Source organism: Elephas maximus, chromosome 1 (assembly GCF_024166365.1).
Source record: "Elephas maximus indicus isolate mEleMax1 chromosome 1, mEleMax1 primary haplotype, whole genome shotgun sequence".
Lineage (NCBI taxonomy): Eukaryota > Metazoa > Chordata > Mammalia > Proboscidea > Elephantidae > Elephas > Elephas maximus.
The window spans coordinates 197,864,136-197,890,937 of NC_064819.1; the positions used below are offsets into that span (position 1 = coordinate 197,864,136).

The 26,802-nt window shown below is 37.7% G+C and overlaps 1 protein-coding gene across 2 annotated transcripts in view; it reads left to right on the top strand.

Annotated features, from left to right (window-relative positions):
- Nucleotides 1-26,802, top strand: part of LAMA2 (laminin subunit alpha 2) — a 717,179-nt gene that overhangs the window by 527,405 nt on the left and 162,972 nt on the right. For both annotated transcript variants that reach the window (XM_049901052.1, XM_049901136.1), the window contains exons 32-34: nt 2,451-2,644; nt 14,227-14,369; nt 18,706-18,804. In XM_049901052.1, coding sequence (XP_049757009.1) covers nt 2,451-2,644; nt 14,227-14,369; nt 18,706-18,804 — 436 coding nt within the window. The remainder of the gene's footprint in view (nt 1-2,450; nt 2,645-14,226; nt 14,370-18,705; nt 18,805-26,802) is intronic.

The following is a 26,802-nucleotide window of genomic DNA, read 5'->3' on the forward strand; positions in this document are numbered from 1 at the left end:
TTACAATGTCCATGCCAACAGAAATGAGCAGCAATTAAATAACCCAAAACAATACAAAATCCAAAATTATTTCCATTTGTCCTGGAGACATATATATATATTTTAATATTATATATATATATGTGGTATTGAGATTATATATTATTATGTGTATTTTTACAATATATATAAAAATCATATCTCCACCAGTGTGCTTTGGTATCTGTGTTTAGGCTAATATATATTTTGTGTCCTTATAAAAATGATTAAAAGCATCTCTGGACACCAAGGGGATTATATATAGTAATTTATGAAAAAAAGTGATGGTATAGCTACATTTAAATTAGAGTTACCACTATCAAAGAAAGCATGTATACATGAGAAAAGGCTGGAAGGGCGCATTGAAATGACAGTTATTACCTTAAGGCAGCATGATCACAGAAAATGTATTTTTTCTAATGTTCATTAACATTTAATCAATACGAGTTGACAGTTCGTATAGCATATAGATGAGGGCCCATACACTCTCAGTATGAACGGCTTGAATTGTTTTTGCAGTTCTCAAACGTTGTTACAGCCCTGCATTCATCCTCTCAAACAGATAAACCATCAGGTTATATTTCCCGGAAAAATTGCTTTTATTCAGGTAAATTAAAGCAAAGGTCTTGGTTAAATTTTTTATTTTAACCTCAAATAAATTTGTTCCAGTTCTGAGAGCTTCTTCAGTCATTTCAATCACCTCATGACCTGTCAAAACTCATCAGCCCTGGCCCAAAACTGCTAAAATGTCTTAAGTACCCCTGTAATGTAGAAACCTTCCCTATACTTTTTCTTAGTTACTCTTGTAATAAACCATTTGAGCATTTAAGCAATCTGAACCTACTTTAACAGAATTATTTTGCCTGCAAATTGAAGTATACTCATTTCCATTATTCTTTTATTGAGCATTTTCAATTTATATATACAAGCCTAATGTTACAAAGACTTCTCTTCCTTCTGTGCCCTTTCTCGCCATCACAGGGTGAATTACTGCCACAATTGTTGTTGTTCTTAGTTGCCACGGAGTTGATTCTGACTCATGGTGACCCCATGTGTGCAGAGTTGAACTGCTCCATTGGGTTTTCAGGGCTGTGACCTTTTGAAGCAGATCTCCAGGCCTGTCTTCCTAGGTGCCTCTGAATGGGTTCAAGCTGCCAACCTTTAGGCCAGTAAAATGCTTAAACTTGTGTGCCATCCAGGGACTCTCACAATTAGCCATGTAGATCCTAAGCTACTAAAAATGGTCCAGAATTATCTAGCCAATGTTTATAACTTTTGACCCCAGCTCCCTACTACTTATCAACTTCCTCCCATACTTATTTCCTGAACAAAAATTCTACCTGTTTGTTGTATTTAAGCTGAGCATATATATAGTTTATTGTCCTATACAGGACACTCTCAAGAGGAACAGGAAGCATTTTTATTTATTAAGCCAGGGCAGCAGATGAACTGGGACCGTCCTGGGAAAACCAGAACATATGGCCCTGTTAGCATCTTGTAAGTTATCAAACTTCCAGTATCATAACCCACTGCAGTCCGTACTTAGATGAAGGATGCGTGAATGGGTAGAGAAGCAGATGAGTACATTGTATTTTGGGTTAGTCCAATTGGATTTCTTTTTCTAGTTTCTCAAATCGGTGTTTTAATAATTTATTTGCATAACACTAACTTTCTCCCAGAGAAACACAATGAAAAGATCCATCTTGAGGAACATGTGGTAGAAAGGAAAAACTGACAGAATGAGATAGGAAGCCTGTCTTCTTGCCACTTATATCCATCTTTTTGTTCATTAGTAAAACTGAAGGATTGTATTATTTAGTCATTTCGATTTCTAAGATACATGAGTCTAGGAAAGCCCAGGAGTCAGTATGTAATTTTATTCATCACTAATGAAGGGGAAAAAAAAGAGGACTTTAATGAAAAATTTATGAACCAGAGCAATGGTTGGCAAACAGTGGACCGTGAGTCAAATTGGGCCATTGTCTTGAGTGCCCATATGGCACTCAAGCTAAAACATTTGAGTTTACAGGTGAAGGTTTATAACCAATTTGATGATACGAAACCCTAAAGTTGCACCTCAATTAATAAAGTTTTATAACTCAAAAATAATTTCTCTCTTCTCATATGTAGATTGACATTTACAAAATAATTTGTACTCATTTATTATATTTTGTATCCCATCAGTTAAAAATATATGTGAAAATTTGTTTTCTCTCCTTTCTATAAATACATGCATAATAGCCTTGATTTTGCCTCTTGGCTTGCAAAGACTAAAATATTTACTATCTGGCCCTTCAAGAAAAAAAAATTTGCTGACACTTGATCTATAGACTCTTGATAACATTTTTGTTTCATTCAAAACAAAACACCCACACAACATAGAAACACAGCTTGTCAGTAACCTCTTTTGCTTTGTTACTGTTTAAATCCAGGTGCACCCCTGGCTATACTGGAAGTCCAAGAAGCCCAGGAGGTTCCTGCCAAGAATGTGAGTGTGACCCCCATGGCTCACTTCCTGTCCCTTGTGACCCAGTCACAGGGCTCTGCACGTGCCGACCTGGAGCCACAGGGCAGAAGTGTGACGGCTGCAAGCACTGGCATGCGAGAGAGGGCATGGAGTGTGTTTGTACGTATACTAACTTAACTATCAGCTCTGGGGGCCTCGGTTCCACTTCTGTCTCATTTCCAATGAGAAAGAGTGGCTTTCTCTCTCTCCCTCTCTTTTTTGAAATAGCTAGTGCTACTCTTCATTCCTTCTGACACTGTCTGTCCACCTTCTGCTGTTCACCTGCTGTTCTTGTCTCCATCCTGAGAAAATCCACAGTATGCTTCAGTCAGTTCACTGAAGACCTACAACAAAGCTCCTGAAGGCATAGTTTATTTATTTATTTTTTTGTTCATCTCAGGGTTTGCAGTTTTGCCTACATTGCCTTTGTGACAGATTAAAGGTCCGAGTATAGTAATTTTTCTTAGAATCCTCCTGAATTTGTAATCAGCTGGACAGGCACTTTATACCTTCAATTACAATGGCCTTTTTGTTTTCCCAGCTCTTACAGAAATCTATGGGTCTACTGCTCTATAACTTTTCTTGGACTATAAAATCTAGAAGCAGCAAAAATGAACTCAAGTATTTTTATACACATGGATGATAAGTGAAGAACATTCTGCTCATTGATTTTATTGTTTCTGGATTCAGTAACGCCATGTGGAAAATGCATCAAATATCAGTAATTAAATATAATTCCTGGATCTTACATAAATTCTAATAAAAAATAGTTTATTTATAAATTTAGGGAGGAAGTGTTATACTATGGTATTCTTTTCCTTAAGGGAATTTATATTAGTTATCATAATTACCTTTAACAAATAAAAATGTAAAATATTTTAAAAAATATTTTAGGACCTTTTATTTCAACATTTGCCAATTTTAATGTATACATGTCAGTTTTTTTTTTGTTTCAGCATCATATGTGTATATAATTCTTAATAGCACTTTAATTAGAAAAATTTTTGTTACCTCTAAGCTAAGGCTGGCTAAAGAAATACACCATAAGTTAAGACCAAGTTTCTTTGGGAAAATCCAAAAACTCATTGCCATCGAGTTAATTCCAACTCTAAGAGTGATCCTATAGTCAAAGTAGAACTGCCCCATAGGAGAACTCCAAGGAATAGCTGGTAGATTCGAACTACTGGCCTCTTGGTTAACAGCCATAGCTCTTAACCACAGTGCCACCAGGGCTTCTTTGGGAAAACAGGTTTTATAAGTTATTTTTCTTTGTATTTTAATCACCTCTAACAATAAATGCATTGCACTTAATTGTTTTTTAAAGTCAAGGTTAATGAGAGAGATTAAATGTAACATTTAATATACATTATTATATTCAGTTATTGGTATATGCATATTCACTCTTCCCAACTATCATATTTTAAAAAAAAAATTTATTTTTTTTTAAAGAGATGGACTAATAAAGTAACCTAATTAGGCTTAATATTGCTTACAAGTTAAATTATTAATATGTATAAAAATATATATATATTTTTTTATACACATAACTGTATCATATGTAGGCACTTCTAATATTAACACTAATATACATGGTCCCTAAATTTTTAATCATTAATTTTAATGATTATTTAGTAGTAAACTTGAAATAAAAAGATCACATTTAATGTGAAACACAAAAATTAAATAATAAAACATCAAAATCTGAGACAATAAAATGGTGGGATAATTTTCCGAACATTTCTTTTTTAAAGAAAATTGTCCTTCTGCCCATCAATTTTAATTTTTCTTGAAATAGCAATCATGCTAATTTCATTTTCTGCTGATGGTCAATGCATTTTAAATAAATTTACTGTAAAAAAACTCATTTTTTTTCCTGTCATATATGTGAATTTCTAATACCCAGTTACCACAGGTGATAACTGGCAAAAGTGCCAGTCTTCTGGTTACGGTGTTAGAGCAGTCTTATTGTGTTCATGGGACGTTATTCTTGTCCGACAGGGCAATGTATTTCTAACGGCATCCATGCTATTCTTCACTTGCTGTGTCCTGGAAATTTTAATATTCTTCTGGAGGATTAAATAATAGTAATTTTTCTGCTATAAAAGGTGTTAAATTAAGGGAAAGTTTTTGATATCTAGACCTCTTTCTAAAGCATTTATAATTATTTTATAATTATGCTGTATAGATTTCTCTTATGCTGCTCTTGAGATATAGTGATTTTCACTTATTTCTTGAAATATTTTCTCTTTACCCCTTGTGAGGTTAAATGTGAGAATTATGCTTGTATGCTTTTCTTCTCATCTTACCCATTTTCTCATAATAGAACAATATGCATGGTTCTATTACGTTCACCTTTCCAGGACTCAGTTTCTACTCCTACTTTTGAAATGAGATAACAAAATGAGGCACAACTAGGTGAGGACACAACTCTGGCTTATCTTCAATTCTCTTTTTAATGTATTTCTATATCCTTAAACTAAATCAGAATTCATTCAAAGAATGAATTCACCTGGTGTGTTTGACCTGCAGGGCTTATTTTATCACAAGTGATCATAGTGGAATTTTATAAGGCCTGGAGGTGTGAGTGGGGGAAGGTAGCCTGGCTCAGGCCGGAGAGTGTATATATTGTAACAGAAATGTCTCTGGCGCTGGTTGTTAATGGTGCAGACTGTAGGAAATAAGATGTTTCTCCTATTAGATAAATATAAATTTTAACACTCAGTGTGGCAACATGTAGCTACACTTTTAATTTTACTCCCTTTAGTTAATTCTCTGGAGCCCTGGTGGTGCAGTGGTTAAGAGCTAAGGCTGCTAAACAAAAGGTCAGCAATTTGAATCCACCAGCCGCTCCTTGGAAGCCCTATGGGGCTGTTCTACTCTGTCCTACAGGGTTTTTACGAGCCAGAATCGACTCGACGGCAATGGCATTGGTTTAGTTTTGATTGGTTAATTCTCTAGGAAATACAATTTAATTTGACTCACATCATGGATTTGTATAAATATACCCATGCTCCCCCCCACCCCACACACACACAAAAAGTCTGAGAAAAGACCTAGGCATGATCATTGCATATCGTAAGTGAGTTGAGTATTGGTAGAAAGAACCTATCACTGTAACATTAGATTAAGTTCTTAATTTATTGAAGAAAGGATATAAAATTGTGCTGAAGGGATCTCACACAGAGCAAATAAAATAAATCATAGAAGAGCTTTCCTTGGCCACTAAATCCCTGAAAGATACTTGTAGCTTCCAGGGACAATAGCCAGTGAGCAAGGCAGGGTCTTACTGCATCCAACATGGTGAGTTTCGTACAGGACACAGGCCTTTTTTAAGTGGGGTTTTCATTACAATTGTGAAGAATTTACACACACACACACACATACTACATATATATATGCCCTTATTAGGAAATATTTATAGACACCGTAGTCTCTCATAATTAGCCAAATTCAACCCACCAAAGCCATCTTTATTCAGGGAAGAAAGCAGAGTTAATGCCTTGTTGCCCCTAAGAAATATAGGTGCCTGCCTTCAGATTGCAGGCACCTACACATAGTTTAACCACAATAGTAAGTTTTTGAGAGCTTACCATTTGCCAGCAGCCCTGATGGCACAGATACTGTGTTAAGCACCTTATCTACTGTTCTTGTAACACTCAAAACATCCATATATGTTATTATCTCCAATGTGTGATACAACTGAACTTACGTGGTTTAAGTCACTTTCCTAAGATATACAGTGATTTTTCTACAGAACCATGATTTGAACCTAGGTCTGTCTTGCAAATCTTATTTTCTTAACACCTATGCTGGCTGCCAATGCAATATGCAGAAAGCAAACTTGGTTTTGCCAGTATATTCAATGTGAACCAATGCAGTTCTTTATTCATTTACTTCTTCTGGGCTTTGTGCCTGTTTTACCTCTATGGAGAATAAAGATTAAATGGACTAAAAATAGAAAATGATAAATTTTAAATATGTATATAAGGTCAGTAGGAAACCCTGGTGGCATAGAGGTTAAGAGCTACAGCTGCTAACCAAAAAGTCGGCAGTTCGAATCCACCAGGCGTTCTTTGAAAACCCAATGGGACAGTTCTACTCTGTCCTTTAGGGTCACTATGAGTCGGAATCCACTAGACTGCAGGTTTTATAAGGTAAATAAGTATATTTTTTTTTTTTTTGTCTGCTAATCAATGAGGCTTTTTTCTTTAAGATTTAAACCATTATGATAGTCATGATAGTTTTTTATTCACCAGAGATTGTCCAGTGGAGTCCTGTTCTCTGTTAGGTAGAAGACACACTAGCTGGATACTCAGATTTCCTTCAAGGCCCTTTTGTTTTTTTTCTAATGGGAATTATTTGGGGCAGCTGTACAATGTGTTCTTCCCTTATGCATGTTGGTGAGTTTTGAATAGATATTTTAGGGGACTTCTCAAAAGCAGGACTTCTTATGAAGATAGGTTAATAAAAATGCACCCTCCTTTTTCAACCCTCATTCATAATTTACGTGTCATTTTATAAAATAAGGACAGCCACCTGCTTTTCAGAAATTTGAGAATGAGTAAGAAAGCAGTTATTTAAGGATAAAGTTTCGTATTGCGAAATACAAAACTTGGATTTGTTCATGTCCCATTTTCCGTAGACCTAATAGTTAACCCAGAAAATAAATGCACGTGATGTTTAAAATAGTTTGTGAGTAGCATAGTAAAATATATTACTCTCCGAGAACAGAATTAAAATTAGTAGCTGTTGGCACGATGTTACTCCTAAAAGAGTGCCTGAAATAGCATTTTATAAATACTAAATTGCTGGTTCATATTTTTAATCACTGTATATGAGGCATTAGGGATCTATCAGTTTCATTATTTATAGTCATATTTTTTTAACAGAACATATAAGATGGTGCTTTGTGTTCCAGTGTTGCTAAAGTGATCATGAAATGTGTGTGTATATATATATTTTTGTTGTTGTTGTTTGTTTTGTTTTTTAACTTGCAAGCCAAGATACACCCAGCCAAATGGTATAACTCACCTTGGCTCTGTGCAGTATTCACATTCCAGCCACTTGGTGAATCCTTAGGTCTAAACTTCCATCTTACCTTGATACTAAATTAGCAAAGATGCAATCAAGATTGTTGTTTTTAATAGACAGTTGCCTGCAAGAATTTTATCACAATAATGCAGAGGTCCTTTGATATTATCACTAGAATACTACTGCCCATTTATGATCAAAAATGACTACTAGTGGCAGTTATTGCTCCCCATTTATGAAAGCAGGGACAAAATAGTGGAATGTGGTTGATAGTTTTAAGGGAAACAGGCCTTTCTATGGTAAAGATGATGAAAAAATATCATTTAATCTTCAACTGCTATTTAAAGAGTTATGACCACTGGTTGGACATGTCATCACCCTCTATCTTAGCCCCCTAAATGTTGTCTTCTCTTTGCACCCCCTTATTCCCTAAGTACTAGTTTCTATTCAACAGCAGGTATGTAAGGCATAGTTGCCTAGGACTCTAAGATATGCCCTATTGTTCAAAGACAGGGTTCAAGGAACCCATAGAAGCAACTTCAGCTCACCCTGTCTGCACTTTCTCCTTATCTGTTTTGTTAGAAAAAGATGTTTGAATTACGTGTTGTCCACCTTCTTAGTGCAGGTCCAGGCAAACAATACTATGGTACAGTGAGCTGATTCAGAAATAATGTTCTTAGTTATTGGGGATCAGACAGTAAATCACACTAAGAAAGCTGCTCCGTTAGCAGATTAAGAAACAGCCAGGGTTTAAGAGTTAAACCAAACCCCCTCTACTTTTAGTTCAAAGAAATAGCAGGCCAAAAGGCCATTTTAATGGGTCTGAAAGCAATAATAATAATAATAATAATAATAAATAATTAATTTCTATTTATTTAAAATAATATAGACTAACTAAATCCATTTTCTAAACCCTAAATACATGTTCATATAAAAATTTCTTATTGAAGGCAAAAGGGGAAAGAGAGGAATTTAAAATCCAGACCTACAAAACTAACAATGGGATTCATGTAAAAGACTTAAAACACACACACACGGAGACATAAATTTTACCTTCTGTTAGAAATGTATATTTGCTCATTTTACCTCTGTGTGATTAAAGCAGACAATTTGTGTATCTTTACCTAAAATTGGTAAATAGTTTTGGCCTTTTCAAAAATATCCCGTGTCCTCATTGTGGCTTCAGCTTCTTTCTTTGGATGCAGCGCGGGAATTTTCAGTGCCAGTAAGCCAGTAGTTATCATGCATGGGGGACTCCAGTAGAAATGCACTATTTTGCACTAATTGCTAGCACAAAGATCCGTAATACGAGCTGCATGATTTGCCCCTTACGTGTGCCCAGCTATAACGATCTGAATTTAGCACTGCATTTGTTAATACCAGACACAAATCTATCCTGACACTTTTATAGGCAAAGCCTCGGAAACATTTAGTCATGGAAAATATAATCATAGTCTTGAAATATTTATTTTTGCTCCCATACATTTTAGGCAGGATATCACTTTACAACCTTATCTGGATTGCTGAAATGGGAGAATGGTATGGAAGGGTCTTTTGGGGGTCTTGATTATAAGATAAATGTTAATTTTCACTGAGCAGTTGCTGCACCCTTATCAAAGAACAGTTGTTTACATAATGTGAATATTGCACGTCTTTATACTCTTCACATCTTCCCTATCATAGTGCATTAAATTTGGTTTCAATTTGTATCTCATTTCCAGTGTTTGTTGCCAGACACTTCACACTTCTTGAGGGCAAATAAAAATAGATTCTGGTATAAGTAAAATATTTTGTGTCAAAATAAAATAGCAAATCATTAAGTAAAGGTCAAATTTACCTCACATATTTATCTTATAACTGCATGAACTAGGCTTCTTCAGAAGCTTTAAAAAAATCCCCATAGCTGTCATAATCATAAGTCTTTCTGACCAGTTTAGACAGATGTTAGCATATTACTTGGAGCATGCTATAAAATTTAGCTCTCACTTATGGAAATATACTTGTACTTTGTTCCCCAGAAAGCAAATGCAGAGACGTGGGATGATAATAGACCTTTGGACACAGAGACATAAAATGGAATCTATGAGTCTTTGAAAGAGCAATTAAATACACTTTCATTTCAACAACTGAAGATGAGGAACCAAAACAGATGGGCAGGGGGTAGAATAAATGAGAGAAAAATCAGTATTCATTATGCCTCTTGGCACTGTAGCTCACCAATTTATTCTGTAGTATATTACAGTAAATCAGATCTATTTCTGCATTCTGGTCTCTGGTTTATTCTTGTATGAAGTAAAAACTGAGAAAACTGTAGATATATTTCCCTGGAAATTTCTAGAACCATCATCAAGGAGCCTCTACCCAGGTCATTATCAACAAGTTGACTCAATTCTTTCTTGGAAATAGGTGGGATATAAATTATAGGAAAAGTAGAGGGAGGAGTAGTAAAGGATTCCTGGAGAACACACTGCCCTAAAAAAGTGTTGTGAGACTTCATATTACCAAGTATCTTTCAAAGTAAAAGATCTTCAAAGTGAAAAGAAAGCAAATTGCTTGCTTACATCCTGGGAACATCTGCCAAAACTATGTCTTCACTAGAAGTCAAGTGAAGTTTTATAAACAGTGCAGTACTTGGACTCTGTGGAGAAAAGACCCTTCATAGTCTTCATAATTTTTCATATAATTAAGAAGCGTTTCTAGTGCTTATTTTTTACCCTATGAGTTGCAACTTGAAAGTCTTCAATCTGAACATGCACTCTAAATCACACATGCAGAACTTGGGGGAAATCTGTCAGTTATCTATGGCTGCTACTCTGAAATTTAGAAGCTTAAAACAACTACTATGTATTTCTTTACAACTTAAAAGCTTGGTTGCTAAGCAAAAAAAGGTCGGCAGTTCGAATTCACCCACAGCTCTTTGGAAACCCTATGGGGCAATACTGCTCTGTTCTATAGGGTCACTATGAGTCGGAATCGACTCAACGGCAACAGGTTTGGGTTTGGGTCTTAGGCTGGCAATTGAGACTGGGCTCAGTTGGACAGGCCTTTTGTTGTCATGCCTGGGGGGCAGGGGGGTTCCAGATGGACTCATTCACATGGTGAGGCCTCAGCGGAACCTGCTTCTCTTTCTCTGCCACATGGCCACATGTGGTATCTAGACTGGGGTTGTTCACAAGGCAGTAGGGTTCCAAGAGCATGGAAGCAAAAACTGCAAAACCCCTTGAGACTGAGGCTCAAAAGTCATACAGTGTCCCTCTGCCACATTCTGTTGTCAGAGGAAGTCATAAGGCCAACTCAGATTCAAGGGAAAGGTAAATAAACTCTACCTCTTAGCGGGAGGATCAGCAAAGAGGTAACCTTTTTTAATCTACCCCAGAGAGTTAGCATTGGCTTTGTCAGATCAGTAACCCCACTGCATTCTTTCTTTCTTAATGTTTTGTATCTCTATTTTCTGTTCCTCCTTTCCAACCTCTCTTCCCAGGGTCAAAATTGAATTATCTCATGTGAGTACCATAGTCATCAGCTCCAGAACGCAGTCAGTCTCTGCCTTTTCCAATCACAAGCCAGTTTTCTTCCTCTGTCTCTAACCACTGCTTTTATCCTGTTACCCTGCTCCTCACACAGTTGTGTGGTTCTCCTTTGCCTGTCCTCATCAGATCACCTATCTCCTTCTCACATTCAGAAGTTTCCTGCTCAGTCAACTTCCTTCTCTCTTTCTCTCTCCTCTCCTCTTCTTCCAGCAATCTAACTTCCTGATCTTCTCACCATCTCAAGTACATGTGTATATTCCATGCTTGAATTTTTTTTTTTTTTTTTTTTTGCTTTTCTTTCACAAAGATAGTGTAAAAATATTTACTGTGCAAGACACTGCCTTAGGCACTGTGACAAAGGTGCTTTAGGTCCCTTCTCTAGTGAAGGACAAATAATAAATAAATAAGATTATAACAAATGGAGCCATGGTGGCGTAGTGGTTAAGAGCTCAGCTGCTAGCCTAAAGATTGGCAGTTTGAATCCACTGGTCACTCCTTGGGAACCCTATGGGGCAAACCAAAAAAAGAACCCAGCACCAGCTCTACTCTATCTTATAGGGTTGCTTTGAGTTGGAAATAATGGTTGTTTTTTTTGTTTGTTTATTATAAAAAATATAATTAAAAAACAATAAGGTAGCTCATGTGCACATGAGAAGATAACACAACAAAGGGAATGTGATAGTGACTGATGGGAACAGGTAAGTTCAGAGTCATCAGGACCTTCCCCTCTGATGAAGTAATATTTGCACTAAGACCAAAGTATCCAGGAGCCAGTGGGGTGAAGATGGGGGGTTAGTGTTTTAGACAGAAGAGACAACAAATGAAGCAGCCTTCTCCAAACTTTCCTTTAATATTGAACATTCCTAAAGTGCATCATCTGGTCTAGAGGTTCTAAACCCTGGCTGCGTAATCGAATCATCAGGAATTTTTTAAAAATACTGGTGCCTGTAGCCTATCACAGACCAATTAAATCAGATTCTCTGAAGGTCAGGAGGAGAAGGACCCAGGTACCTGTATTGTTTAAATTAGCATAAGATTCTAGTGTGAGCAGGTTGAGAACCTCTGATCTAGGGCAGTGCGTTCCAATCTGTGAAGTACACAGGAGATCTTACTAAAATGTAGATTCTGACTTAATAAATCTAGGGCAGGGCCCAAGATTATGTAAGTGATGCCAATAGTCTTTGCCCAGTTGCTACTCAAAGAGTGATCCCCAGACCAGCAGTATCATTGTTACCTGGTACTTGTAAAAAATGCATTTTCAGACCATACCTCAGACCTCTGGAATCAGAAGCTCTGTGTGCTTCAGTCATCTGTGATTTAACAGAATCCTCCAGGTGATTCCGATGCCTGCTAAAGTTTGAGAACCAGACTGTGGATGGGTTTTGGTGTTTAGACATGGTCAGTTTGGCACCTAATTGTGTTCTATGGTGTGTTTTCTATAATTGTTTCTTTTAAATAGGGATGCTGAAGCTTCTCAAGTACTGGGAGTGAACTAAGGATATGGGAATTAGAGAAGGAATAGCCACAATATTCTCTTCCTTTTACTTACTTTCTATTCAGAGCAAATTCTCCTTAATCCTGATCAGAAGAGTAAGAGAGTAAGAGGCTCGAGTTACAGATGTCAGCACCTCCCTCCAAAGCTTCTTTGTTCACTGGGCTACTAAAGCAGCCGGAGCTTGCAAAGCCCCTGCAGGTGACACTCTACAGTTGCAGGTGTCACCTGCAAGGAGCTGATTTATAAAAAGCTGTGCTGGGGACATTTAATCCCCATGAAGGGATATTGTAACTCACCTCTACTGCTGTTCTATCAAAAAGTCACCCTCTGAAGTACTTCTCTTTGTTTACAAGCTTTAGTTAATGGTTTTCTCTCCATTAGGCAGCACAGGGGAGTGCTACTTAGAGAAGAAATTGAATTCTTGCCAGTTTGGGGCATGATCCAAAGCCGTTCCAAATCTCAGTGTTTTCCGTCATGTATTTTCCTCCCTTCTAACACGCATATGGCTCTGAGACCTCCACCTGCAGAATATAAGAAATGGGAACTGTGTACATGGATGCCTATCAGAAGTATGGTGGTACATGCCCCTTGGCATGGAGAAGATCCAAAAAAAAACTTTTTTTTTTTTTTTTTAAGATAGAGCTCATTAATCCGGGATGCAAAACTGAAAAGTTTGGACTGAAGTCTATACATTTTTCATATCCTCCGAAGAACGAGTAGATTTCACTTTTAGAAACTGGACTCCTGTTTATGAGGTTAATCTCATCATGAAGAGACAGCAATCCATTTCCCAGTCCACCAACTCCGCCACCAGCCCCCACTTAGGCCCTCCACACTAAATTTGAATAGTTCTTTCTCTAATCATTGAAAAAAGGATAGGTCAGAAATTAGCACTTTTGGCTACTTGAGGAATGAAATTGTTCCCGGGCCTTAGCAATTATCCATAAGACTGGATTTGTGGGACTGCATCTAATCATGGGTAGTAAGGTGCTGGGAACTGAAGAGGAAAAGTTGGCAAGTACGTAAATAAATAAATAAATAAGCAAATATCATCATGAGAAAAAAAAAAAACTTAAATTATAAAGAAAAAAACTTTGTAGTTTTTACTTAAAAAAAAAAATCCTGCCCCATAAATGTTAAGTTAAAAAGCTACACAGTTTTTCGACATGTAATACATGAAGGATGTGGAGGGCAAATTACAACAGATACTCTACGGTGTAATGTAATGTAGCACTGCACATATTTGCATACATTTTCAGACTCTGAAACATTATTCACTCTTTGCTGGTTTCCTCTAGATTGCTCATGTGAAATATTTATCATCTGTTATATTTTAGGTATCCTCTTTCCCCCTGGTACTCCTGCAATACATTATTTTTTCACAAAATCTATTTGCTCCTCCTTGGTTTCTTGGTTGATATCATCATCCCTATTTCAGGTTCTGAGCAACAGGCATGTCTATTCTTCTGTTCTTTTCATCTTTTTTCAGCTGTCATTCATTTGATTGTGTTAATTATCTGAGACGAGTAGCATCATCTTTCACAGAAGTATACATGGACCATAAAATATTTCAGAGCTGAAGTCTTTGAACATCTGCCTGGGATGTTTAGCAGAAGTAAATATTCTTTGTCACTTTCCTTTCACAGTTTGTGGAGATGAGTGCACGGGCCTTCTTCTCGGTGACTTGGCTCGCCTGGAACAGATGGCCATGAGCATCAACCTCACTGGTCCGCTGCCTGCTCCCTATAAAATGCTGTACAGTCTCGAAAACACGACTCAAGAACTAAAGGTAGGTTGGTGCAGTAACAGCAAGAGCCAGGGGACAGAGTGACAGTTCTTTCCAAGCAGTATTGGCCATAATTGGTGAATGTTCTGTCCACTACCTCAAATCAAGGGAAGCAGCAGTTTCTTAACTGTCTCATTCAGTGTTTTTCAGATTTGAGAACTGTTTTTTAATACACAGTTTACTACTAAGGGACGAGAGTCTTATGCACCCCCTAGTGTTGACCTAAATTCATTTTATTATGTTACATAAATATGTACAAACATAAAACCAGGCATGAACTTCTCATACTTATAGCTCTTATAAAATCAGATGAATTAATCTTTAAAAACACCTATAAAACCAATAAAATTCAAATTAAAAACATTAATATAAAGCAACAGATGTTGTTTGCTGAAAGTAAATTGCTGCTTACAACAAGAATATGATACTAACTACTTCCACACAGGTTCCCTCATCAGCACGAGACACGTGGCACCTCAGTTCTCCCACCTTCCCACGATTTGAACTAGAGAGCCCTTTGCAACATGACATTTGACATGACATTTGACATCACTTGGCATGTTCATATGGCTTATATACCCAGTATGCCATGTGATCAAACACACGTGCACAGGTAGACACTGAGCTCAGGTGGCAACATTTATCTCTTAGGTGCCCACCCAGGGTTCCAGAAGTGCTTGCATTAATAAACAAGGTTATTATCAACATGAAAACACATCATTAAATTTTTGTATCAGAGCACTAGTAGACTCTTGAAAGTACTTTAACAAGTATCAATTTCAGAAGCACTACTCTAAAAAAATAGATACCACATTCAGTAGTTAATGGAATAGAGGAAAGGTTAAGGAAATTGCATCTATTTCACCTGATGAAAAATTTATGTGAGGTGGCTACTTATTTACTACCAGGCAGTTATCAGGTATTTATTGAGAAAGAATGCCAGTTATTGCACTTGGTACCCTGGTAGCTTCATGACTCCTATGAAATGGTCATTGTCTTAGAGAAGCAATAGTCAAGCAATTACCAAAAACCGCATACATAATTACCATGTGCTTTCTAAAAATTGGAACCATGGTACAATTCACAGACTGGAGAAACCATTCAGACTAACCAGGATACACACCACTAACAAGGGCGTAATATAACTTGGGACTTACAGGAAAGACAGACACCCTTTTCTTAGGCGGAGAAAAATGTGTGGGGACCAAAAGGAGAAATCTAAGATTTATTCGTTAGGGATTGGCAGACACTCTTATAGGGAACATGTTATTTAATCCTGACCATAGCCTTTGAGGTAAGTATTATATTCTCTATTCCCAGAAGAAGAAGCCAGTAATGATGATAGCAATAATAAGGAACATTTATTGGACACTCTGTGCTAGCTAAGCATGTGACTAAAGCCTTATGTGGATTATTGTCCATAAACTTACAGAAACTCCAATTAGAAAAGGAATATGGCATTATTCACGTTTTTCAGCTTGGGAAACTGAGGCACGGAGCACTTACATGTGAGGCACAAGGTCACATGGCTACTAAGTGAAGAGCTACAACTTACAAAGAGGCAGTACAACTTCAGGGCCTGTGGGAATGAAACTGCCTTTTGCAAAGTTCAGAGAGAAAAAATAACCTACCTGGGAATACCCAGCCAGCATGTAGTGAGGTCTCCCTGACCTACAGCCCATGCATGCTCTTGCCACTGAATCGTGCTTGAGAAAGCCACGAGCTGAGTCAGAGGTGTGAATTAGCCAGGCCTTTCTGGCAGACATTAGAATTCAAGCCTGCTAGTGAAAGATAAGACTGAAGACTTAAGTGGGGCAAGGTGATATGAAGAACAACTTTGAAAGCCAGGTAGAGGAATTGGAGTTTACCTTGTAGGCCCAGTATTCAGGGATGTGAAGAGTTTTAATAAATAAAATGCTGACCAGTTATTTTTTTTTGTTTGTGGAGGGAATACAAAAAAGACATTAAATTAGAAAAGGAAATATTTCAGTTGGATATAACAGATTAAAATAAACAAACATAAGAAATAGAGGATGCAGCACTTAAGGGCCTTATGGAAGAGTCTAGGAAGTTCTAGCCTGTGTACATCATCTAAGCTAATAGATTCAGTCATGCCTGAATCTTAAGAAAAAACAAGATCATTTTGATCAACGATTCCAAGATTTCTTGATTCTTTGATTTTTTTTTAAGTTCATTTGATATCTGGATAATTAAGATCCCGTATCAATATTTCAAAGCCCTAAGTAAGTTTTGTAACCTTCTTAAAGCTCAGTTCCTTTAACTGTGTCAATGCTCTCCAGGTTCCAACCAAAGACCACCAAGAACAAAGGTGATGGAACCGAGTTGGGTTTATTAATTCCTTGCAACAAGAGCACTGTACACCCTGGGGGATTGGGTGTCTCAATAAGAGGTGTTAGGAATAACATCTTAGAATATTTTGGTTGGTACCGGACAATTTTGGGTAAGGTTCAAGGTAGCAGGGGTTTTCTCTGAATAAGGTGTTATCAGGAAGTGGGGTTAATTCTCTGATTGTATATTCCAATGAATTTTATGTAGAAAGAGGAGAGAACAGAGGGAAGCCAAAGCTATGATTGGTGAGGAAGCACAGGAAATGAGGTGTTTTTTGTTTTTTGTTTTGGTGTTTTTGTTGTTTGTCAGAGGCCATGTTCTTGTTGTACTTAGACAGATTACAGTTTAGTTTTTTGTTTCATCCATCACTGTCACAGAATGACCTTGTCTAATGTTCGTGTCTTAGGCTGAGTTCTCTAAAGAAGCAAAACCAGTAAAGCATATAAATACACACAGAGAGATTAATATTAAGGAAATGGCTCACTTGGTTGTTGAGGCTGGAACATTCCAAGTCCATGAGACAGGCTGGAAGCTTCTCCTGATTCACGTAGCCAAAGGGGCTGGTGAACCCAAGACTGACAAGTCAGACAGCAGGGCTCTGACTCACAGGCTGCTGAAAACAACAGTTCCCAAGATCTGCAGGCAAGATGGCAGATAAGCTGCTGGCTTAAGTCCCAAGAACCAGAGGTCAGACAAACAGGAGCCAGCTGCAGGATCCACTGTGAGCAAAGGCCCATGAACCTTGCCAGAAAGTCCAACTATATTAGATGCTAGCCACATCCCCAAGGAAACTTCCTGTCAACTGATTGCCTACTCACAGTGCATCCCATCATGGCGGCGATCACATTATATCAGATTCTATCATGGAGGTGGTCACATCGTCATATGACTTCCAAACTACATCATAACTACTAAACCACTGAGAATCATAGCCCAGCCAAGGTGACACACAGCCTTAACAATCACAGTTGGAATTCCGTGAGATTATGTTCAGCAGAAGAAGACCGTTACCTAGCTGTGAATGCCAGACCAGCTCCTACAACAGTGAGGCCAGGCCAATTAGTTAGTGCCTGGCCAGATCCTGATGTCAGGGGCTGCTTTTCTCTTTTTTACTTGCAAACTGTGTGTCATGGATCGAATTATGCCCCCCAAAAATGTGTATCTCAACTTGGTTAGGCATGATTCCCAGTATTGTGTGGTTGTCCTCCATTTTGTGATTGTAATTTTATGTTGAGAGGATTAGGGTGGGATTGTAACACCAGCATTACTCAGGTCACCTCCCTGGTCCAAGCTAAAGGGAGTTTCCCTGGGGTGTGGCCTGCTTCACCTTTTATCTCTCAAGATAAAAGGAAAGGGGAGCAAGCAGAAAGAGTGCCTCCTTTGGACCCAAGGTCCCCTGCATGAAGAAGCTCCTAGTCCAGGGGAACATTGATGAGAAGGCTAACGAGAAAGGCTTTCCTTGGAGCTGACACCTTGAATTTGGACATTTGGCCTACTTTGCTGTGAAGAAATAAATTTCTCTTTGTTAAAGCCATCCACCTGTGGTATTTCTGTTATAGCAGCACTAGATAACCAAGACACTGTGTCTGTTGATTGGAATGCTAGGCTTAAAGAGTCAAACAGAAGAGTTACTCTTGACTCTACCCCTTATGAACTGTGTTCTTGTACAGATTTTTAACCCTCTTCCAACCACAGTTTTCTCCTAATAAAATGTAATAACATTTACCTCACAGAGCTATTGTAATAATTAAATGACAAAACAACACAAGACAAAAAAAAGCCTGGTATATAGTAATTTCTCAATAAATTATAGCTATTGTTATTATTTGCCTGAATATCCAGTATGTGCTCAATCTTAAAACAGTCTCTTTTCTTTGAAAAAAAGGTTAGGTTCTTTGTATATAAAGGAATAATATGTTCTGTTAAATGCACAGCCCTGTGGTCACTGTGAGGCCATTTACTAAACTCTATGGAACTGAATGTTTTTCAGCACTTGCTCTCACCTCAACGGGCCCCAGAAAGACTCATTCAGTTGGCAGAGGGCAATCTGAATACACTCGTGACAGAAATGAATGAGCTTCTGACCAGGGTAAGTTGGCAATATCATGAACCTTCTTAAAGTAGACAGGTAATACAAAGGAAATTACTTCAAAATTCTGAAAAGTAAGACTTGTTCTCCCTAATTCCCTATTTAGTGCATGAGATATATGAATTTGGACTTGCTACTTCTGCCTCAGTTGAAATCCTATAACTCAATACCACACAAAAGTTTGGGATACTTGGGGAAGTGTCAAGAACAAGGAATACGTATCACAATGACAGTATATTGTGAGAATATTATTCTGGAAGCATCCATGAGAAAGTTTTATTAACTTTGAATTCAAAAAGCACAGTTCTGATTATGTAAGAAATAGAAAACCAAGCCAAATCCATTGCCATGGAGTCAATTCCAACTCACAGCGACCCTATAGGAAAGAGAGGAAGGGTCGAATCACTAACTTTTCAGTTAGCAGCCGAGTGCTTAACCACTGTGACACCACGGCTCCTTAGGAAAAGAAAACCAGATGAAAATACTTGTAGTCTCCTTTATCTCATCTTGGCATTTTTGCATTTGTGTACAAATACAGCCCAAATCACTGTTCCTACCCAAAAGAGGAAGTAGTCTTAATTTGAAAACCCAAGGTATTTAACACATTTTTTAAAGCCAGAATTTAAAATTCATGTTGCATTCATCAGATTTTTTAGGAATCGGGATTTTAAAATTGTCAAAACTGCAAGGTTAAAGGTTCTTTCTTGCGGTTGGAGAATGAAAACAGCATAAAGTCCGCCATCTTGTGGCCAGAAAAATGAATGCACAGGGATTCTGGCCTGAGACTATCCATAAACTACTGCTGCTAGCCAAATGGTCAGTAGTTCGAATCCACCAGGCGCTCCTTGGAAACTATGGGGCAGTTCTACTCCGTCCTATAGGGTTGCTATAGTTGCAATCGACTCGACAGCAACAGGTTTGGTTTTTTTTTTTTTTTTGGACAAAGAATGTTGGAGCCGGAAGGTTATTTGGATTTTAAAGACAAGCTGCCTCAAGCTGTGACAATAAAATGAATTATCAATGTTCATACAGTTTGTGAAACAGAGGGACATGGCAGCAGGACTCAGGTTCCTGATTCCCACTGGCCCAGTACTTTTTCCACCCTAACCTGCTGCTGCTTTAGGAAGATTTCCACCGGGAAATCAAATGGCTCTGAGCACATAATGCTAAATAACTGCCCTGATGTTACGAATAGCATATTAAAGACTTTTTTAGAATCTCACACGAGCAATATAGAATGCACAGACACAGCTTGCTAAATAGACATTGAAATACTATGAGTGAATTTATCTCACGTTAATTTAATATTTAACAATTTTGTATTTGTTACATGAATACAAGTAAATACAAAGTTAGAAATTTTAAACCGATTACAACAGGGTAAACTCAGTTCACAAGCACATAGGATTTTCATCACATACAAAGCCCAAGCTAAATGTTAGCAGATGAAAACTATAAATAAGGCTCAATCTCTGACTTCAAGGAGCCTTCAATGCAGTGTTTGTGTATATCTGTGTATGGCGGAGGGGTGCACATTTGGGTGTGTGAATGATAAAATGAGATATTTGCATAAAAATACATATTATAAAGCAAAATGAATGTGCCTGAAAAAACATAAAAATGGAACAACTTAACTCTGGTTAAGGGTAATCAGGAAAAATTCCGTAGAATATGTGGCATTTCATCCATTTGATTAATACTATTGGAGTTTTGGAAACCCTGGTGGCATACTGGTTAAGAGGTACAGCTGCTAGCTAAAAGGTCAGCAATTCGAATCCACCACGTGCTCCTTGGAAACTCTATGGGGCAGTTCTACTCTTTTCTGTAGGGTCACTGTGAGTCAGAATCAATTCTATGGCAATGGGGTTGGTTTGGTTTTTGACTGGAATTTACCACGTTCTAGGCAATGTGGCCAACACCGGGGATATAGGCATAAGCAAAACCCACACAGGCTTTGCCCTCATTGAGTTTATTAGCATAATGATCTGCACTTAGAAACACAAGAAATATTTCACTATGAGAATCAGCTCTTAATTATGTCTTAGACTAAGCCCTTTCATCTTTCCAGAAGATTCTCCAATACTATTTTTAAGTAAACTTTTTTTTTATTTTGGAGCCCTGGTGGCACAGTGGTTAAGAGCTATGGCTGCTAACCAAAAGATCGGCAGTTTGAATCCACCAGCCACCCTTGGAAACCCTATTGGAGCAGTTCTGCTCTGTCCTATAGGGTTGCTATGAGTCAGAATTGACTCGACAACAATGGGTTTTTGTTTTTTTTTTTTTAGAATAGTTTTAGATTTGCAGAAAAGTTGCAAAGATAGTATGGAGAGTTCCTAGGTACTCCATACCTAGTTTCCTCTCTATTTTAATGTGGTGGATTTGTCACAACTAATGAACTAATATTGGTACATTATTATCATTAACTAAAGCCTATACTTTATTCAGATTTTCTCAGTTTTTACCTAATGTCTTTTGCTCTTATTCCAGGATCCCATCCAGGGTACCTCATTACATTAGTCTTCATGTCTCCTTTATTCAGATTTCCTCAGTTTTTACCTAATGTCTTTTGCTCTTATTCCAGGATCCCATCCAGGGTACCTCATTACATTAGTCTTCATGTCTCCTTACACTCCTCTAGACCATGAGTATTTCAAAGACTTCCCTTGTTTTTGATGACCTTGACAGTTTTGAGGAGTACTGTTCATGTGTTTTGTAGACTGTCCCTCAGTTGGGGTTTGTCCCATATTTTTCTCGTGATTAGATTAGAGTTATGGGTTTTTTGTGAGAAAGACCACAGAGATAAAATACCATCCTCATCATATCATGTCAAAGACACATTCGATCAGCATGACCTATCACTGTTGATGCTAACCTTGATCACCTGACTGAGGTAGAATTTGCCAGATTATTTTTCCACTGTCACTTTCCAATACCATTTTTATCTGCCCATTTTTCAGATTCTGTAACACAAAAAGTCTGGAAATAAGACTTCCCAAAGCAGAGAGCTCCTTTATGGGGTAAGGACAAGAAGGAACTGTAAATACTTATTAATTAGCCTTGTCCCTCTCACATTTTTAATTAGAAACATAATCGTCATGGAGCCCATACTCAAATCAATATGATCAATTATTTCTTGCACTGTAGTTCAGCTGTGTGATAAGCAAAAGGTGAATTGATCCACATGGACTCGTAACTAGAAGGCTAGATGACCTAAAGAGCCAATGATATTAGGCTAAGACCACCGATGCCTCTGTCTCATGGGTCATGAATGATCCTGCAATTGAAACCACATTACATGAAGTGATGTAGCAGTAGCTCACATCACCAGTATTACCTATGGCTATATATATATATTTTTTTATATTTAAATAGACAATGCCTTAGGCTCTGGTCACACGTTGGAATTACCCAGTATCAGGTCCTGCCCCTAAAGGTCATGATGTCATTGGTCTGAGGTGCATTCTGATCTGGGCATTAAGAGTTTCAAGAGCTCCCCAGATGATTCTAATGCTGGCGAAGGTTGAGAACTACTGGCAGCCCCAGGGTTACGAACGGGATCCATTCCTAAATGTGTCTTTAAGCTAGATTTGTGGGTAAGTTGGAATAGGTGCATATGGTTCTTAGTTAGCCTTACTTTAGTGCAAAAAAAGGCTCAAATTTGTCTCAACGATTTAAAAGCACATATGCAGCAAGTGAAAGCGATTGTGATGAAGAATTTATTGCAAGTAGGGGCTGGTTTAATTGTTTCAAAGTGAGGGCAAATTTACAAAACACTAAAGGGCAAGTGACCGAAAGTCGGACCTTTGCAACCAGGGGACTTATTGCACTTTGATCCTATAGTCACCTAATGGTTAAGGCTTAATGCTTTGATTGGTACTGCCGATCTTTGTGATGCTCCATTTTCTCTGCTTTGTTGACTGATGAGTTGCTTTACGACTAATACACCTTTCTTTAGATTTGTTAAAACATTCAGTAAGTGTCATCCAGCATAACAACTATAGGAACTGCCCTCTCTCCTTCAAGTGCTTTTATATTTTGTGCTCATTTTTTCATGGTGTGATCTAGTTCCCTAATATCCATTGGAGACCCTCGTTGGGTAGTGGTTAAGAGTACAGCTGCTAACCAAAAGTTGGCAGTTCGAATCTACCAGATGCTCCTTGGAAACCATATGGGGCAGTCCTACTCTGTCCTGTAGGTTTGCTGTGAGTTGGAATCAACTCGACGACAATGGGTTTAGTTTGGGTTTTTAACATCCATTGGTAAAGAGAATAATATACCTCCCAAGGACTGAACATTTTATATGCATTTTGATATATTTTAATGTGTACAGTTTAAGTAAGCAAAATATCACATAATCACATATCTCAATATATTTTGATTTATTGTTGCTTTATTTCCCCTGCTGGAATATAAATTCCTTGAATGTGGGAATTGTATTTAACATATCCGAATTTTCCTACAATAGGTATGCAATATTTTGATGCTTTTTGATAATGATGCCACATCCTTCTGTAGCTACTGTCCTTAGCTCCCTCTTCTGTATCACAGCAAATTTTAAAAAAAGAAAAATTGTAGATGTGTCTGCATTCATTTCTCACTCCACTATAATCTGGATTTTCACTCCTGTCCCACTGCTGAAACTATTTTTACCAAGACAACCTGAGACAAGCTAGTCACTAAATCCAACAGACTATTTTACTTGAACTCCCTGCAGTCATTGCTACTTTGTTGCTTCCTTCCTTTTGACACACTCTCCTCTCTTGGTGTCTCTCACAGAGCTCCATATTTTTCTCTGAATTCTCTGAGCTTTCATTCTCAGGCTCTTCTCCTGCGCACCCATTAAAAGCTGATGTTCTCTGGGGTTCAGTCCTCGCCCCACATCTCCTCTCATTCCTGACTTGCTTTACTCTCTCTGGGCTTCAATTGTCTTATATAAATTGATAATTCATAAATCTGTATTTTCAATACAGACCTCATTCTCATGTTTCAGTCCAATCTAACTTCCTGCTGGGCATCTCAAATTAAACTCATCACCTTGCTCTTAAAATCTACCCTTTCAGCTCTTTAGACATCTCAGTGATTTATCTTGCAGTATTTACCCAGTCTTCCAAAGTGGAAATCAGTGGACTGTCCTTTGCTCTACCCTCTGTTTTACTCCCCATCCAACTCTGTTCTTATCTATGGTCTCTCTGTCTAAGCCTTATCCAATCTCAACCAATTATTATTCAAATAGAAGACTTATCACATCACTCTTCTCATTAAAGTATTACAATGGCTGTCCATTTTGTGCAGAATGACATGTGATGCTCTTCCATCCTGATATGACCCCTGTGTAGCTTTCAGCCTCCGCTCCCCTCACACTCATGGTCTGGTTGTCTGAACCCCATGCATTGAACTCATAAACCAGAAACCTAGATAAACATCTCCTTAATGTCTCTTTCTTCCTCATTACCCTTCTGCTTTTCCAATCCATTCCCAAATACCGTGGGTTCTCCTTCTTTGCGCAGCTCTCATCTCCACTACCCCACCCTCATCTGATCTGCATAATCCCTACCCTAGGATTATCACATTATCTTTCTAACTAGTCTGTCTGTTTTTGCTCTTGTTCTCCTTCAAATTTGTTCTCTATAGCGTAACGAAAACCAGCTTCCGATATTCCACAAATTTGATTATGTCACCCCAATGCTTAAAATCTTCCCCTGATTTCTCATTGCTCTTCTGCGAAAAGCCAAAATCCTTCCCTTGGCCGCATCTTTCACCACTTGCATCCCTGCCCTCTGCACTCCAACCATATTATCCTTCAGTTTCTCTGCCCCATCATGGAGCCTTTTCACACATTTTTTCCTTCACCTTGAAAGTAATTCACCTGGCTTATTGTCAAACCTCAGCTTTGACTGCCTCATAACAGCCTTCTGTGACATTCCAGACATGCTGAGATTCCCTCAGTAATTGTCTCATACCACTGTTTGAATAATTTGTATGATCATGCGACTAATACTTCTCTACCCCACAAGACTATAAGCTCGAAAAAGGCAGATGGTGTGTCTGGTTTTGGTTTTGGTCATTATGATATCAGCAATTGCATGCACATAGTAGGTGTTCAATCAATATTTTTTGAATTAATTAGATGAGAATCATTTAAATAATAGCATTTGAACAACCAGATGAAGGGTAGAGAAACCCAAGATGAAAATAGATTTTGAATTTCTCTAAAATGCTTTAAAACCAGGCATATATTTACAATTATATTGAGCTGGATATTTTGCTGTCTTTGATAAACACTTCGTAACATTCTATATTCTGTAAGAGGAGAATGCTCAGTAATAGACTAAGCCATATAAAATACCAAAATTTAGCTTTCTTATTTATCTTTTCCTGCCTATTGAAAATCAGATTTAAATGGATATGAAGCATTTCCAAAATGATAAAGCTAATTTTTTAGATAATCTGGGTATTTACACTGTCTACAGTAGTGTCTACAGTGTAAACATTGTTTGTTGTTGTTGTTAGCTTCCATTGAGTCTACCCGACTCATGGTGACCCCATGCACAACGGAATGAAATGCTGTCTGGTCCTGCACCATTCTTATGATCGCTTGCCTATAGGACCATTGCAACCCATGGAATTTTCACTGGCTGATTTTTGGAAGTAGGTCCTCAGGCCTTTCTTCCTAGTCTGTCTTAGTCTGAAAGCTCCACTGAAACCTATTCAGCATCACAGCAGCGTGCAAGCCTCCACTGACAGGTGGGTGGGTGGTGGGTGTGCATGAGGGGCAGTGGCCAGAAATTAAATTTGGACCTTCCACATGGAAGGAGAGAGAGTTCTGTCACTGAACCACCAATGCTTCATAAACACTGTTTATACTTCTTTATAGCTTTTAAAGGATTTAAGTTGCCAACAATATTTTTGTTTATGTTGTTTTATTTTGAAAGAGAGAGAATATATAGCAAATCATATTTGTTTAGCTTGGACTTTTCAAAATTGATACCAGAAATATTTAGGGAGAAGTTTCACACAGAGCTGGCTCTTTATCATTCCATGGGTCAGTTGTCTGCTCCCTGTCTCTGTCTTTAAGGGTTGTCTGTCCTGATAGCTTACCTGAGGAATACTTTATTGCCACTTAGATATGCAGAACTGGCAGCATTTGAAGATGACCCTTGAGACTCTCATATAAATGATTAGATCTGAGATTTAATTTTAGCAGGAAACCGTATGAGTCTGAAAATGCAAAGATGGGTAGTAAAAGCATTGTTGTCTATTCAGTAGTTAGATTTGCTCCATTAGATTCCAGTTTTAACATAAAGAAAGTAGAAAATGAAAGACACTAGTGATATCCAACCAAGAAAATTATGTGCAGATTTCAAGAGGCACAGTGAGAATTGCTTGAGCTAAAGCAAAAAAGTAACAGCTACGTTGTTCAGAAGTAAATTAATGTGTGCCTAATGGTAATGCATGCAGCCTAGATATAAATACTCTAAAAAACAACAAAACACCCTCCTCAAAAAGAAAAAAAGAAAGAAAGAGACCTATTTGAGTGAACTTGAATGTAAAAAAAAAAAAGTAATCGAAGGTAAGAGAGATATGTACAAGGTATTGTAAGGAATTATTTGCAAAGAGACACCAGGAAGATTACAGAACAGAAGTAAAAGGATGTACAAATAAGAAAATCAAAGATAGAGAATGAAAGGAAGATTACAGAACATATTAGGATAAATGAAAAGACATTTGTCAAATACACAAAGAACAAGATTATAGTGAATTAGAGGGAGGATGACTAAAGGATGGACTTGGTAATTTAATAAAACATGGAAAGAGCCAAATTAAATCAGACAGATAGCTCATATCATGTACAGGTAATCCCGGACTTATGATATATTCCAGTTACGATGAAATGCACTTAGGACTGTCTTTTTTTTTGGGGGGGGAGGCACATTTTATCATTAGTAACATGTACTACATACAACGTTGCAGCACGTAAATTGCTGATGTTATCATTGT